This window comes from Monodelphis domestica, chromosome 1, assembly GCF_027887165.1.
Source record: "Monodelphis domestica isolate mMonDom1 chromosome 1, mMonDom1.pri, whole genome shotgun sequence".
Lineage (NCBI taxonomy): Eukaryota > Metazoa > Chordata > Mammalia > Didelphimorphia > Didelphidae > Monodelphis > Monodelphis domestica.
This window is the reverse complement of record NC_077227.1, coordinates 165,940,041-165,954,243: the sequence shown is the minus strand read 5'-3', so window position 1 is coordinate 165,954,243 and position 14,203 is coordinate 165,940,041. Positions and strand designations below refer to the sequence as shown.

General features: G+C 36.4%; 1 protein-coding gene across 2 annotated transcripts in view; it reads left to right on the top strand.

Annotated features, from left to right (window-relative positions):
- FAM81A (family with sequence similarity 81 member A) overlaps nucleotides 1-14,203 on the top strand; it is a 79,909-nt gene that overhangs the window by 17,903 nt on the left and 47,803 nt on the right. For both annotated transcript variants that reach the window (XM_007479658.2, XM_007479657.3), the window contains exons 2-3: nucleotides 2,750-2,817; nucleotides 3,315-3,588. In XM_007479658.2, coding sequence (XP_007479720.1) covers nucleotides 2,771-2,817; nucleotides 3,315-3,588 — 321 coding nt within the window. In that variant the 5' untranslated portion in view covers nucleotides 2,750-2,770. The remainder of the gene's footprint in view (nucleotides 1-2,749; nucleotides 2,818-3,314; nucleotides 3,589-14,203) is intronic.

The window sequence follows — 14,203 nt, the reverse complement described above, 5'->3', positions numbered from 1 at the left end:
TATACCTCCCCAGGAACTGGGGACAGGGAAATATGATTGACTTTACAAATGGATACAAAGAAAATGAGAGGTCCAAGACAGGATTATCTGGGAGAGGCTTTACAATGGATATAAAATGGAAGGGTTCAGCCTAGGGCTTGGCTACCTGGAAGTGGACTTTGATACCACAGGAGAAACTACTGAGACAAAAGGATACTTAACATTTGATTAGGTTTACTAGCCCCAGTTCTGCTGGGATTATCAATTCCTTTAACGTCTATTATTCAGTTTGAAACCCATGAATCTGAGACCTTCCTCAGGATGAATTTTCCTGGGACAAAGGCAAATTTGGGGGTCTCCAGATTTCAAGTTGACACCCCCAGTTATCTCTGATTCTGGAATTTTTACAGCATTGGAATCAAAGTCCCAGGCCTATTGTTGACAGATTCTTTTTAAAACCTTTTTTTGAAAACTGGAACTTTTCTCCCTTTTCTAATCTTATCATACATTTTCTGTTTTCCATGATCTAATATCATTGACAGTGGCTCAGCAGTCTTTTCTGCCAGATATTTCAGTGCCCAATCATGTGGTTCATCTGGATCAGGTGATATGAATTCATTCCTGTAAGGTGGTACCAAGTAGGAACCCCTTTTCCCTTCTACTCTTTAGGAGTCTTTGCACCCAGTGGGATTGCTTAGAAAGCCCTAAGGTGGAACTGGTGGCATATGGGATTACCTTTCTCCTACTCTGTCTCAAATCCCACCTCTAATCTTCTTGTCATATATTGACCCTTCCATTCCCACCCCTGCTTGAAGACATCCAGAATCCCTATTCTATTCTGACCCATAGGTCCACTCCCCAGTTCCCAGTGATAGGGGGGAAGGAGGGGATGAAGATACCTTGATGCATCATACAGACTCATAGACTCGGGTCTTTGATCCTTCCTGCAGATACCTCCTTAGGACCTTCTGTTATTTTGATCATCTGCAATATCATTTCTTACATTATATCTCTTCCTTAATTAGAGTGTGAGTACTCCCAGAGAACAAGGACTGTTACTTTAAAAAATCTCTTGTGCTCAACCCTGTGCTAAGTACATAGTAAACACTTAATAAATGTTTTTTCATTCATTCTCATTCATTTATCTAGACCAGTGAGGTGCTTTTCTACTACTCTTTTTACTTATCTAAGGTATTAGCTGCTTGTCAGTAATTTTTGTTCTGTCATTTGCATGGTAAAAAGTCATTCTCCTTAGCAGGGGAACCAGAATCAAAATAAGAGTGCCACAGCTTTGCTTTCTCGGATGTTAGTTATCATAGCTGCAGGCATCCGAAACTGACATATCTCTTCTGTCACTCAAAATAGCTTATCCTCACCCCCCCCCCCCCAGAAACCCAAAGCAAAACAAAAAAAGAACATTCAAAACAACCAAACTCAACAATAACATTCTATTATCCTTGAATTTTTTTCTGCAGCCTTACCTGATTATGAACTTTGCAAGACTTGACTTTTTTTTTTAATAGGACTAGGCTACATCTTTATATTTATCTTGTTATTTAGTCTTACAACTTCTGTACAATTTTTGCTTAAATCTGATTTTGTTAGTGTATTCCCCGAGTATCCATATCAGTCTCTTCCCACAAATCACATTTTTCCTTCTCAGAATTGTTTCTCTTGTGTCTTCAGGATTTTGTCTTTGAACATCTTTCCTTCCTCCTGAGCTGAATTCTGCTTTAGTCCATGGGCTTGTACTTTCTTTCCTGATCCTTTTGAAATCTGCTTTCCCAAAATCTATAGCTCATGTCATACTATGCCCAAATTTCCTCTCCTCTATCACAAACTCTAAAAGAGACTGGTCATTTCCCCTCAGAGTTCCCATCATTTCTACCTCAGAATCCCATTTCTACTTCTTAGTGAAAATCAGATCCAAAATAGAATTTTTCTTTATTTATTCCTTTACCTTTTTGAAAAATGAAATTCTTCAAGGAAGACCTAGTTTCATATCCTGATTCTGTTCCTTTACTCCCTCTTGCAACCTTGTGTGCAGAATTCTTCATCGTTTTGGTCCTCATTTACAGGGTTGGACTAAATGATATCTAAACACTTCCAGATCTAAATTCTGTGAACTATTAATATAGGTATAGCATTAAATATGATCATTCCTGCTATTGGACTCATAGAATCATACTATAATGATACTGATTCTTTAATTTTTAACAAATACTTATAATTCTAAATCCAGTTACCAAATTTCTTTGATGTAGACATATCCATAGTAAAGGAAAACTCATTTTGCTTAAGCTTTGTCTTGGTAAAGACTTTATGGTCAGGGGGCAGCTGGGTAGCTCAGTGGATTGAGAGCCAGGCCTAGAGACGGGAGGTCCTAGGTTCAAATCTGACCTCAGACACTTCCCAGCTGTGTGACCCTGGGCAAGTCACTTAACCCCCATTGCCTACCCCTTACCACTCTTCTGCCTTGGAGCCAATACACAGTATTGACTCCAAGATGGAAGGTGAGGCCTTAAAAAAAAAGACTTTATGGTCAGCTTGATATGTCTTAAAAAGCTTTTTGGTTTTACTGAAGTTTCCTCTCTATATTTGATTTTGTTGCTTATTTAATATTTAATTCACAGCTTCCTTAAAAATAAGAGTGAAAATTAAAACTGTAGTTTCCTCCATGTTTTTATAGTTCACAGTATTATAGATTTATGAAGTTATTATAGTATCATATATATACTATTAAATAATTTGATGCACATTCTTTTAACAGATGTGAATTATTGAAAAGAAAATGGCACAACGAAGCACTGTACTTCCTTCTCTTGTCACCGAGGAAAGGTATAATATATGAGAAATATGTATTTCAGGCATTTAATTTTTTTATGTAAATACTGCTTTTCTTTTAAACTAATCCTGCATAGTTCTATAATATGGATGTATAACCCTTGCACTTAGAAATTCTGTCTAATTTCTTGACCCATCCAGCCTGTACTGGGAAAATAATTGAATCCTTACTAAGAATGTATAATCTGTAAATGTTGAGGGTTAGGGGAGGATGGAAGATTTTCTGTGTGCCCTAAAAGTCAGGAAATTGTGTTTGATCATGTATTAATATATTTAGGTATTAATATATTTCTTTTCCTCTTGCCCTACTCTTCAAGTAATGTTAGCTGCCACCTAGTTTTGGGGAAAAAAGGAAGGAGAAAGTCCTGCCCCATGCCTCCCCTTGTGCATGATGTTTAGAAACATAATTTTATTTGCTTTATGGAATTATGTAGAATCAGACTCATGTTTTTTCTTGTTATCAATGCATATGAAATTATTACCTTTTGTAGGCGAGTTAGAACCATGCCACGACATAGCCAATCTTTGAGTGTGGCTCCATATTCATCTGCAAGCCTAGTGGACCAGTTGGAAGATAGAATTCTGTGCCATGAGAAAACAACTGCAGCACTTGTGGAACATGCTTTTCGTATAAAAGACGACATTGTTAATAGTTTGCAGAAAATGCAAAATAAAGGTGGAGGAGATCGATTGGCTAGACTGTTCTTAGAAGAGCACATCAGAAATATCACGGCAATAGTAAAACAACTTAATCGGGATATTGAGGTAAATATTTTTTTTAAGTCAAGAGATTATATGTGATTTGTTGTTGGCACCACAATTACCCTTCCTTAAAGGCTAAATGTCATTTTTTTACTTCTTTCTCTCCCTCACCTCTTGATTCTAATCAGTTGCCAAGTCTTTTGTATCCCCACAATGTTTCTTATATCCATTGCCTCCTTTCCATTTCTTAATACCATCACTCTGCCTCTAGCTCGCATTACTTCCTGCCTTAAGTATTTAAAAAATTCCATTGCTTAAAACTCTTTAATGATTCCCTGTTACATACCAGATAAAGCCCAAACTCTTCTGCTTCACATTTTGAGTCCTCCATAAACTGGGGCTAACCTTTGCAGCCTTATTTTACATTTTTTCACATACTCTATGTTTTAGCCAAATTGGACTATTCGCTGTTCCTGATACTATACCTCTACTCCAATTGTTTTCTTTGTATGCATTTACTTATCCCCAGTCTCTAACTGTGGAAATCTCATTTATCTTTCTGAGATTCTCCAATCCTTTTGGTTGAAAAATGATCTTTCTTTCCTCAGTTAGAGGTGATCTTCCTTTTAGAGCTTAAAACAGTGCTTTTGTCATAACTTAGTTAGCATTTTAGCTAGTGTATAAAAGCTTTTTCTGGTAGATTGCTATTTGAAGGAGGGATCCTTTATCTCAATGCTTTGCACAAAGTAGGCACTTTAATAATATCACATTTTAGAAACTGATAATTAATATTAATGTAATTATCAAATTGTGGAGTTGAAAGGAATTTTGAGAGATTGTCTAGTATGGATCCCCAATTTGTAGTCAATATTGAACATCATAAACTATTGCAAATAAATATTTTTCTTAAAAATTTTCCTAATGATATTCAGGATGGTAGCTTTCTTAGCTACCCTTATTGTATTCATGATTGGGTATAATCATCAAAAATCTGAATAAAAAGGATAAAGAAAAAAATTTTAATTATAAGGATCATATACTTAAAATTTTTTCCATAAGACCTTTTATTTTCCATTTGGCCACATTTAATTAGTAGTGCAAATTAAAATTCTATGTACACATAGATTATGATCTTAGTTTATAAAAAGTAACATTAGCTCTCATTAATCTTTTGAGATTCTAATCTCTTATTAAATAAAAATCAAAATTACAATGCAATCAGCAGCCAATTTAATTGGCCTTTAGATTTTGAAAACGTCTCCCTGTTTTGCTTTTCATATCACTTAAATAAAAGACTGCTTAGTACTTATTTTTTGTGAGACAGAAATAGAAAGAATAAACTTGGCATAATTTTAAGGAATTAAGAGGTAATTTTTATATTTAGAATTTCCTTTCCTTTTAAGTTTCAGATTTGAGACTTAAGCCTTTTTGGTCCAAAAGGAAGAAGAACCAATTGCAGCAACCCCAGCTCACTACTTGTATCTCCTTTCAGGATTGGAGGTGCATTGGGTGGTGATAGCCTTGTTCTCAAAGCCCAAGAGAGGTAGGAGGGATGAGTTTTAGTCTGAGTTTAGGGATGTCTGGCCCCCTATCGCCAGATAATGAAAAGCAACTGACTAATCTCCTTTGATGTGTGAAGTACAATAAAATTTGGCAAGTTCTTAAAGAGATGGGAGTACCAGATCATCTTATTTATCTCCTGAGGAACCTATATGTGAGTCAAAAAGCAACAGTTAGAATCGAACATGGAATAACTGATTGGATTAAGATTGGGAAAGAAGTATGACAAGGCTGTATGTTGTCATCTTATTTATTTAACTTATATGCAGAGTGCATCATGTGAAATGCCAGGCGGGACAAATCAAAAACCAGAATTAAGCTTCCTGGGAGAAATATCAACAATCTCAGATATGCAAATGATACTACTATGATGGCAGAAAGTACTAAGAAGCTTCCTGATGAGGGGAAAGAATAGAGTGTAAAAGTTGACTTGAGGCTTAACATTAAAAAAACTAAGATCATAGAAACTGGTCCCCTTACTTCCTGGCAAATAGAGGGAGAAGAACTGGAAGCAGGGTTATATTTATTTTCTTAGGCTCAAAACTACAGCTGGTGACTGTAACTGTGAAAGAAAAAGATGGCTTTTGGAAGGGAAGCTATGGGAAATCTGGACAGCATACTAAAAAGTAGAGACATCACCTTAGCATGAAAGGTCCATATGGTCAAAGCTATGGTTTTTCCATTAGTAATGTTTGTCTATGAGAGGTTGGACTATAAAGAAAGCTGAGTGCTTCAGAATTGACAGTTTAAAATTCTGGTGCTGGAGAAGACTTTTGAGAGTTCCTTGGACAGCAAAGAGATCAAATCAGTCAATATTTAAAGACATTAATTCAAACCACTCATTGGAAGGGCAAATACTGACATCAAAGCTTAAATACTTTGGCCATAGAATGAGAAGACAGGACTCATTGGAAAAGACTCTGATATTGAGAAAGATTGAAGGCAGAAGGGGATGGCACCAGCTAATATGGATAGATAATGTTATGGAAATAATAAACATGACCTTGGATAGACTGGTGATAGTAGAGGATAGAAAGACTTCTCATGTTATGGTCCATGGGGTTATGAAGAGTCGGACATGCTTGGACAATAAAAACTCCTTTTGTTTAATAATATGATATAAATGGTAAACCAGGAAACTGAGTGCTTCCCATTCTTTCTTTTCCCTGAACTCCTTATACAATCATCAGTGTAGACAAATTAGTCATGTACTATGCACAAATCACTGCATGGTACTTTTTAGAAAAATACAAATTTTTATTAATATATACCTTTGTATATTTCATATACATTGTCTAACAAATGGAATGGGGCTTATGAATGTATTTGTCATGGAGGATATTCTCAATCATCAAAATTTATTGTATTATCAATGATAAAATGGCATGAGAATATGTTGTCACTAGGGCTATGAAAGCTGCAAAAAATTTATATAAAACTGGATCTCATATGGTAATGACATTCATTAAAATAGAATTCTACCTTTAGAGTGAAAGTCACAACATGTTAGTTTGTAAGATGAATATTAGTTTTTTCTTTTGACATACAGGTTTTCACCATATTTTCTTAATTTAAGTTCTAGTCAGCCGATACTTATTAAACCATTGTGATGTTCCAAGCACTGTGCTAAGTGCTGAGGATATAAATACAAGTACAAAGATATACAACTTCTGCCCTCCAAGAGCTTGTATTTGAATGGCACATAAAAGGAAGCTAAAAAAAGGGAGGGTGAATATAGTTGGAATATGATGGACTAAGTCTGCAGTGCAAACTGGAGAGGAGTGAGATATAGCTGACTTGCTCAAAGTCCTTAAATGAAGGGTTCTAGGAGTCATTCAGAGGCCAAGGTTATAGGGCAAGGGTATTTCCAATATGTGGAGTCCATGGCTGGAATGAGGCTTCTGGATGAAAAACTGAGGCCTACTAGAGGAAGTACAGAGGACAGCCTAGAAAGGAATGGGTGGAAAAAATTACAGCCTCTAATTATTGATCTTGAGACATAAAGGCATTATCTTTCAAAATGTGACAGAGCACTTTTTGTTAAATCATTACTTTTGGTAATTCTCTGAATTTCTCTCTCCTCTCTCTCTCTCTCTCTCTCTCTCTCTCTCTCTCTCTCTCTCTCTCTTTCTTTTTCCCTGTCTCTGTCTCTGTCTCTGTCTGTCTCTCTCTCTCTCTGTCTCTCTCTCTCTCTCTTTTGGATTATCCTTTATCTGTTTCAGATAAGAGTGAGAGTCAAGGGGTGCTCACTTTTCCACCCCTTCATATTTTTATATTTTTATTCATGCGTACCTCAGTAAGTTTTACTTCACTTGTTCTAATTTCTTTGTTAGTTTATTCCTTTTTACCTCTGTTTAATTTCTTCTCTTAAGACCATCAGGTTTGGAACAGAACTGTCCCCAGAACTTTTTGTTACATTTAATTTTCTCTGTGATTTTTGAAGAAATTAGGATTCTGAAGAGTTTTTTAATTCTTTCCCTCTCTGAGAATATGAGCATTTTGTTATCATTTTGCCCTTTACAATTGCTCAACTGTATGCATCTTTTGATTTTTCTTAGGTTTGTATGTTAAAATTTCTAATTAGTCCTTGTCTTTTATCTGGAATACTTCAAAATCCTCTATTCTATTAAAGCTCCATTTTTTTTCTCCCTTAGGATTTTATTCAGACCTGTTGACTATTTTCTTCTTGTTTCTAGCTTTATCTTTTTTTTTTTTGAAGATTGTATTCAAATTCTCCTTTACAGTGGTTGCTGCCAAGTCATGCATGATCCTGATTGTAATTCTATGGAATTTGAATGTTTTCTTTCTGGTTGCTTGTGGTATTTTTTTTTAGTTTTTAAACATTATCTTATTTGGCCATTTTCATACATTATTCATTGGAAACGGAGATTATTTTCTTTTCCTCCCCCCCCCCCCATTCCACTGGGTATCACATGTGTCCTTGTTCCGAACCCATTTCCTTGTTGTTGGTATTTGCATTAGGGTGCTCATTTAGCGTCTCTCCTCAATCATATCCCCTCAAACCCTGTAGTCAAGCAGTTGCCTTTCCTCGGTGTTTTTCCTCTGCTTAAGGATAGTGTTTTTTCTCATATATCCCTGCAGATTGTTCAGGGACATTGCATTGTCATTAATGGAGAAGTCCATTACATTCGATTGTACCATAGTGTTTCAGTCTCTGTGTACAGTGTTCTCCTGGCTCTGCTCCTTTCACTCTGCATCACTTCCTGGAGGTTGTTCCAGTCTCCATGGAAGTCCTCCACTTTATTATTCCTTTGAGCACAGTAGTATTCCATCAACAACATATACCACAATTTGTTCAGCCATTCCCCAATTGAAGGGCATCCCCTCATTTTCCAATTTTTTGCCACCACAAAGAGCGCAGCTATGAATATTCTTGTACAAGTCTTTTTCCTTATTATCTCTTTGGGATACAAACCCAGCAGTGCTATGGCTAGATCAAAGGGCAGACAGTCTTTTATCGCCCTTTGGGCATAGTTCCAAATTGCCTTCCAGAATGGTTGAATCAATTCACAACTCCACCATCAATGAATTAGTGTCCCCACTTTGCCACATCCCCTCCAGCATTCATTACTTTCCTTTGCTGTCATGTTGGCCAATCTTCTAGGTGTGAGGTGATACCTAAGAGTTGTTTTGATTTGCATCTCTCTGATTATAAGAGATTTAGAACACTTTTTCATGTGCTTATTAATAGTTTTGATTTCTTTGGCTGAAAACTGTCTATTCATGTCTCTTGAACATTTTTCAATTGGAGAATGGCTTGATTTTTTGAACAACTGGTTTAGCTCTTTATAAATTTGAGTAATTAGAGCTTTGTCAGAGGTTTTTGTAATGAAGATTGTTTCCCAATTTGTTGTTTCCTTTCTAATTTTAGTTACATTGGTTTTGTTTGTACAAAACCTTTTTAATTTGATGTATTCAAAATTATTTATTTGACATTTTGTGACTCTTTCTAAGTCTTGCTGGTTTTAAAGTCTTTCTCTTCCCACAGGTCTGACATGTATACTATTCTGTGTTCACCTAATTTACTTATAGTTTCCTACTTTATATTCAAGTCATTCACCCATTCTGAGTTTATCTTGGTGTAGGGTGTGAGGTGTTGATCCAAACCTAATCTCTCCCACACTGTCTTCCAATTTTCCCAGCAGTTTTTATCAAATAGTGGATTTTTGTCCCAAAAGCTGGGGTCTTTGGGTTTGTCAAAGACTGTCTTGCTGAGGTCATTTACCCCAAGTCTATTCCAATCCTTCTTTCTGTCTCTTAGCCAGTACCAAATTGTTTTGATGACCACTGCTTTGTAATATAGTTTGAGATGTGGGACTGCAAGACCACCTTCCTTTGTATTTTTTTTTCCATTATTTCCCTGGATATCCTTGATCCTTTGTTCTTCCAAATGAACTTTGTTATGGTTTTCTCCAATTCAGTAAAAAAGTTTTTTGGAAGTTCAATGGGTATGGCACTAAATAGAGAGATAAGTTTGGGTAGGATGGTCATTTTTATGTTAACTCGTCCCACCCATGAGCAATCAATGTTTTTCCAATTGTTTAGATCTAGTTTTAATTGTGTGGAGAGTGTTTTGTAGTTGTGTTCATATAGTTCCTGTGTTTGTCTCGGCAGATAGATTCCTAAGTATTTTATATTGTCTCGGGTGACTTTAAATGGAATTTCTCTTTCTAATTCTTGCTGCTGAACTGGGTTGGAGATATATAGAAATGCTGATGACTTATGCGGGTTTATTTTGTATCCTGCAACTTTGCTAAAGTTGTTGATTATTTTGACTATCTTTTTGGTTGATTCTCTAGGATTCTTTAAGTAAATCATCATATCATCCGCAAAGAGTGACAGCTTGGTCTCCTCATTGCCAATTTTAATACCTTCAATTTCTTTTTCTTCTCTAATTGCTACTGCTAGTGTTTCTAGTACAATATTAAATAATAAAGGTGATAATGGGCATCCTTGTTTTACTCCTGATCTTATTGGGAAGGCTTCGAGTTTATCCCCATTGCAGATGATGTTTGCTGATGGTTTAAGATATATAATGTTTATTATTTTCAGGAAAGGCCCTTCTATTCCTATAATTTCTAGTGTTTTCAATAGGAATATGTGTTATATTTTATCGAAGGCTTTTTCTACATCTATTGAGATAATCATGTGATTTTTGTCGGTTTGCTTGTTAATATGGTCAATTATGTGGATGGTTTTCCTAATATTGAACCATCCTTGCATTCCTGGTATGAATCCTACCTGATCATAATGGATAACCCTTGTGATGACTTGCTGGAGTCTTTTTGCTCGTATCCTATTTAAGATTTTTGCATTCATATTCATTAGGGAGATTGGCCTATGGTTTTCTTTCTCTGTTTTTAACCTGCCTGGCTTTGGGATCACTACCATGTTTGTGTCGTAAAAAGAATTTGGTAGAACCCTTTCTTGGCTTATTCTGTCAAATAGTTTGTATAGTATTGGGGTTATCTGTTCTTTGAATGTTTGATAGAATTCATTTGTGAATCCGTCTGGACCTGGGGATTTTTTCTTAGGGAGTTCTTTGATGACTTGTTCAATTTTTTTTTCTGATATGGAGTTGTTTAGGTAATTTATTTCTTCTTTTAGTCTAGGCAATTTATATTTTTGTAAGTATTCATCCATATCACTTAGTTTGCCATATTTTTGTCATATAATTGGGCATAGTAGTTTTTAATGATTACCTTGATTTCCTCTTCATTAGAGGTGAGGTCTCCCTTTTAATCTTGGATACTGTCAATTTGGTTTTTTTCTTTCCTTTTTTTAATTAGACTGACTAGTACTTTGTCTATTTTATTTGTTTTTTCAATGTACCAGCTTTTAGTCTTATTTATTAAATCAATAGTTCTTTGACTTTCAATTTTATTGATTTCTCCTTTGAGTTTTAGGATCTCTAATTTAGTCTTCATCTGAGGATTTTTAATTTGTTCACTTTCTAGTTTTTTAATTTGCATGCCCAATTCTTAATTTACCCAATTCTTAATCTGCCCTTCTTAATTTGTTTATATAAGAACTCAAGGATATAAATTTCCCCCTGAGTACTGCTTTGACTGCATCCCATAGGTTTTGAAAGGATGTCTCACCATTGTCATTTTCTTCAATGAATTTATTAATTGTTTCTGTGATTTGTTCTTTAACTAGCTGGTTTTGGAGACTCATATTGTTTAATTTCTAATTAATTTTTGATTTATCTCTCCATGTACCCTTACTAATTATTATTTTCATTGCATTGTGGTCGTAGAAGGTTGCATTTATTATATCTACCCTTTTGTACTTGTTTGCAATGTTTTTGTGCCCTAATACATGGTCAGTTTTTGTGAATGTACCATATGCTGCTGAAAAGAAGGTGTATTCCTTTTTGTCCCTTTTTTATTTTTCTCCACATGTCTACTAACTCTAATTTTTCTAAGATTTCATTTGCTTCTCCCACCTCTTTCTTATTTATTTTTTGCTTGATTTATCTAGTTTGGATAGAGGAAGGTTCAGGTCTCCCACTAGTGTAGTTTTTCTATCTATTTCATCCTTAATCTCCCCTAGTTTCTCCTTTAGAAATTTGGATGCTGTGCCTTTTGGTGCATACATGTTGAGTACTGATATTTCCTCATTGTCTATACTGCCTTTTATCAGAATGTAATTACCTTCCCTATCTCTTTTAAGTAGATTTATTTTTACTTAGGCTTTGTCAGATATCATGATTGTGACTCCTGCCTTCTTTTTATCAGTTGTTATAATTAAAATGGTTGATGTTGTAAACTGTAGTGAGTTAAAATGGTGGAAGATATAAATTGTGATAGATATAAGAGAGGGTGAGTAAATTTGACCGCAGAAAATATGTTTCACTACAGTGTCTTGGTTTTTAAATCAAATATAAGGTGGTCGCCAGGGAATATATTCCCAAATTATGAATATGCCCAAGTCAACTGGGTGTTATAGAGAAATTAATAATACAATGAGGAATTAAAGAAAAGGAGAAGGAGAGAGAAAAGGAATTAATGAGAAAAGAACAGGTCGGCCCAGGGCAGGCCTGGCCAACCCAGGCCTAAGCCTTAAGAGAGAAACCAGTCAGTTATCACTCACATAAGATTGTCCAAGTAAGGGATTCAGAGGGACAGAGTCTCCCCAGAGGGAGGGAGTTCCAGCCAGAGTCAGCCTCCCTTGAGAGACCTCCTTAGAGAATTCCTCCAAGAGCATCTTCTCAAGTGATCTCCAAAAGAATCTCCTTCAAAGCCTTCAAAAGCCTCCTCCAAAAGGATCTATCTCCAAGGATCTATCTCCAAGGAATCTATCTCCAGGGATCTCCAAGCCTCTCCAAACCTCCAAGGATCTAAGGAATCTCCTTTGCTCAAGAGATACCTTTTCTTATATAGGGGTTTTTTTCCTATGTCACCTCCCCTAAGTTCTTCCATCTACCAATCACCGTAGATGTTTCCTAAAGGACAGCCCATCTGAATTCCTGCTCCTCAGTAAGTCTGAACCAGAGAAACTGCTGCTCTGTCGACTAATCCCCTCAGTAAGTCTGAACCAGAGAAAACACAGCTGAGTCTACTAATCTCATTAAGAGAAAACTTGCCCGACCTTTTTAGGTACCTAGCATCCCATTGTATCAATTCTAAAAACAGGCATGGCTCAAAGAACTCCCTGCCTTATCATAAGCATGGGTCCAAGTACTTTCATTGTTTAGCAAGGAGTTTTTTCCCCTAAAGTAGTCTTAAGTATGGGTGGAGTAGAGGTCCTCCCATAGCAAGGAGTTTGCTCCCCTAAAGCAGTCTTAAGTTCGGGTGGAGTAGAGGTCCTCCCATTTTTGATCCTGTTGAGTTCTCACATCAAAATGGGGAATGTTTCCAGTAGGGAATTTGTTCCAATTGAGGATTCCTCAATGTGGAAATTTTTAACATTCACAAGTCTGAGAAATTTCAAGATTTACACAGTTGATGCCCAATAGATTTGGCTCCATCCTTATACTTTCACCCTATGAGTATCTACCTTCCTCGTGTGTGTTTCTTGCAGACAGCATATGGTAGGGTTTTGGATTCTAATCCACTCTGCTATTTGCTTGTGTTTTATGAGTGAGTTCATTCCATTCACATTCAGAGTTATGATTACTAGCTGTGTATTTCCCAGCATTTTTATTTCTACTCCTGTTCCTGCCTTTTCTTCTTTCACTATTTCCTTCTACACCAATGTTTGTTTATAATCAGTCCCCCTAGTTCCAACCCTTATTTTACTTCCCTTTCTACCCTCTCTCTTCTTATCCCTCCGCTTATTTTCCCCTGTAGTCTTTTTAAAATTGACTCCCCACTGTCTCCCTCCCTTGTACTGCTTCCCTCCCCACGAGTCCATTTTTTACCCTTCTACTCCCCTATAGGGAGCAAATCTATTCTCTGCTGTAAACCTCAAAATTTCTTATTCTTATAAATGTTGGAAATTTCACCATTGGGAAATTTCATACTTGAAAAATTTCCTATTGATAGTGGGTCTTGACTATTGGAATGTGAACCCCATTGGCATGGGAGGTTCCTTCTCCTTCCTTCTTAAGATTACTTTAGGACAGAAACCCTTTGCTGAACAATGGAAAGGACTTTGACCTATGCTTAAGCATAGAACAGGAATTTCTTTGAGTCATGATTGATTTTAGAATTGATACAATGGAGATACTTGGAATCAATCTCCACCCTATTCAGTCCTAACAGGATTGAGTAAGGGCTGCAGCCTAGATAAAAATTTAATTATTTCAATCTCTACCCTACTCAGGTTAACAGGATTTAGAAAGGGCTGTAGCAAAGGATCAAAGATTTAATTATTTGAAAATATGACCTTCAACAGACATGTGCAAAGCCAGAAGACCTCTGGGCGGTCCTGGGTTAAGCTAGAGCCTCCATTGGCACAGGGAAATTGATGGACAGGTGATTGGTAGATGTGAGGACTGAGGGGAGGGAACTTGGATGGTTTCCTTAAGGATAGGGGGGTCTGAAGACTGGAGGAGGTGGTTGAGGAGTTTGCTGGAGTGGTTGCGGTGTGCTCTGAGAAGCTTGCGCTGAAGGTCCCTCCCCAGCAAATTTAAAGGGGAGTCAGGCATCAA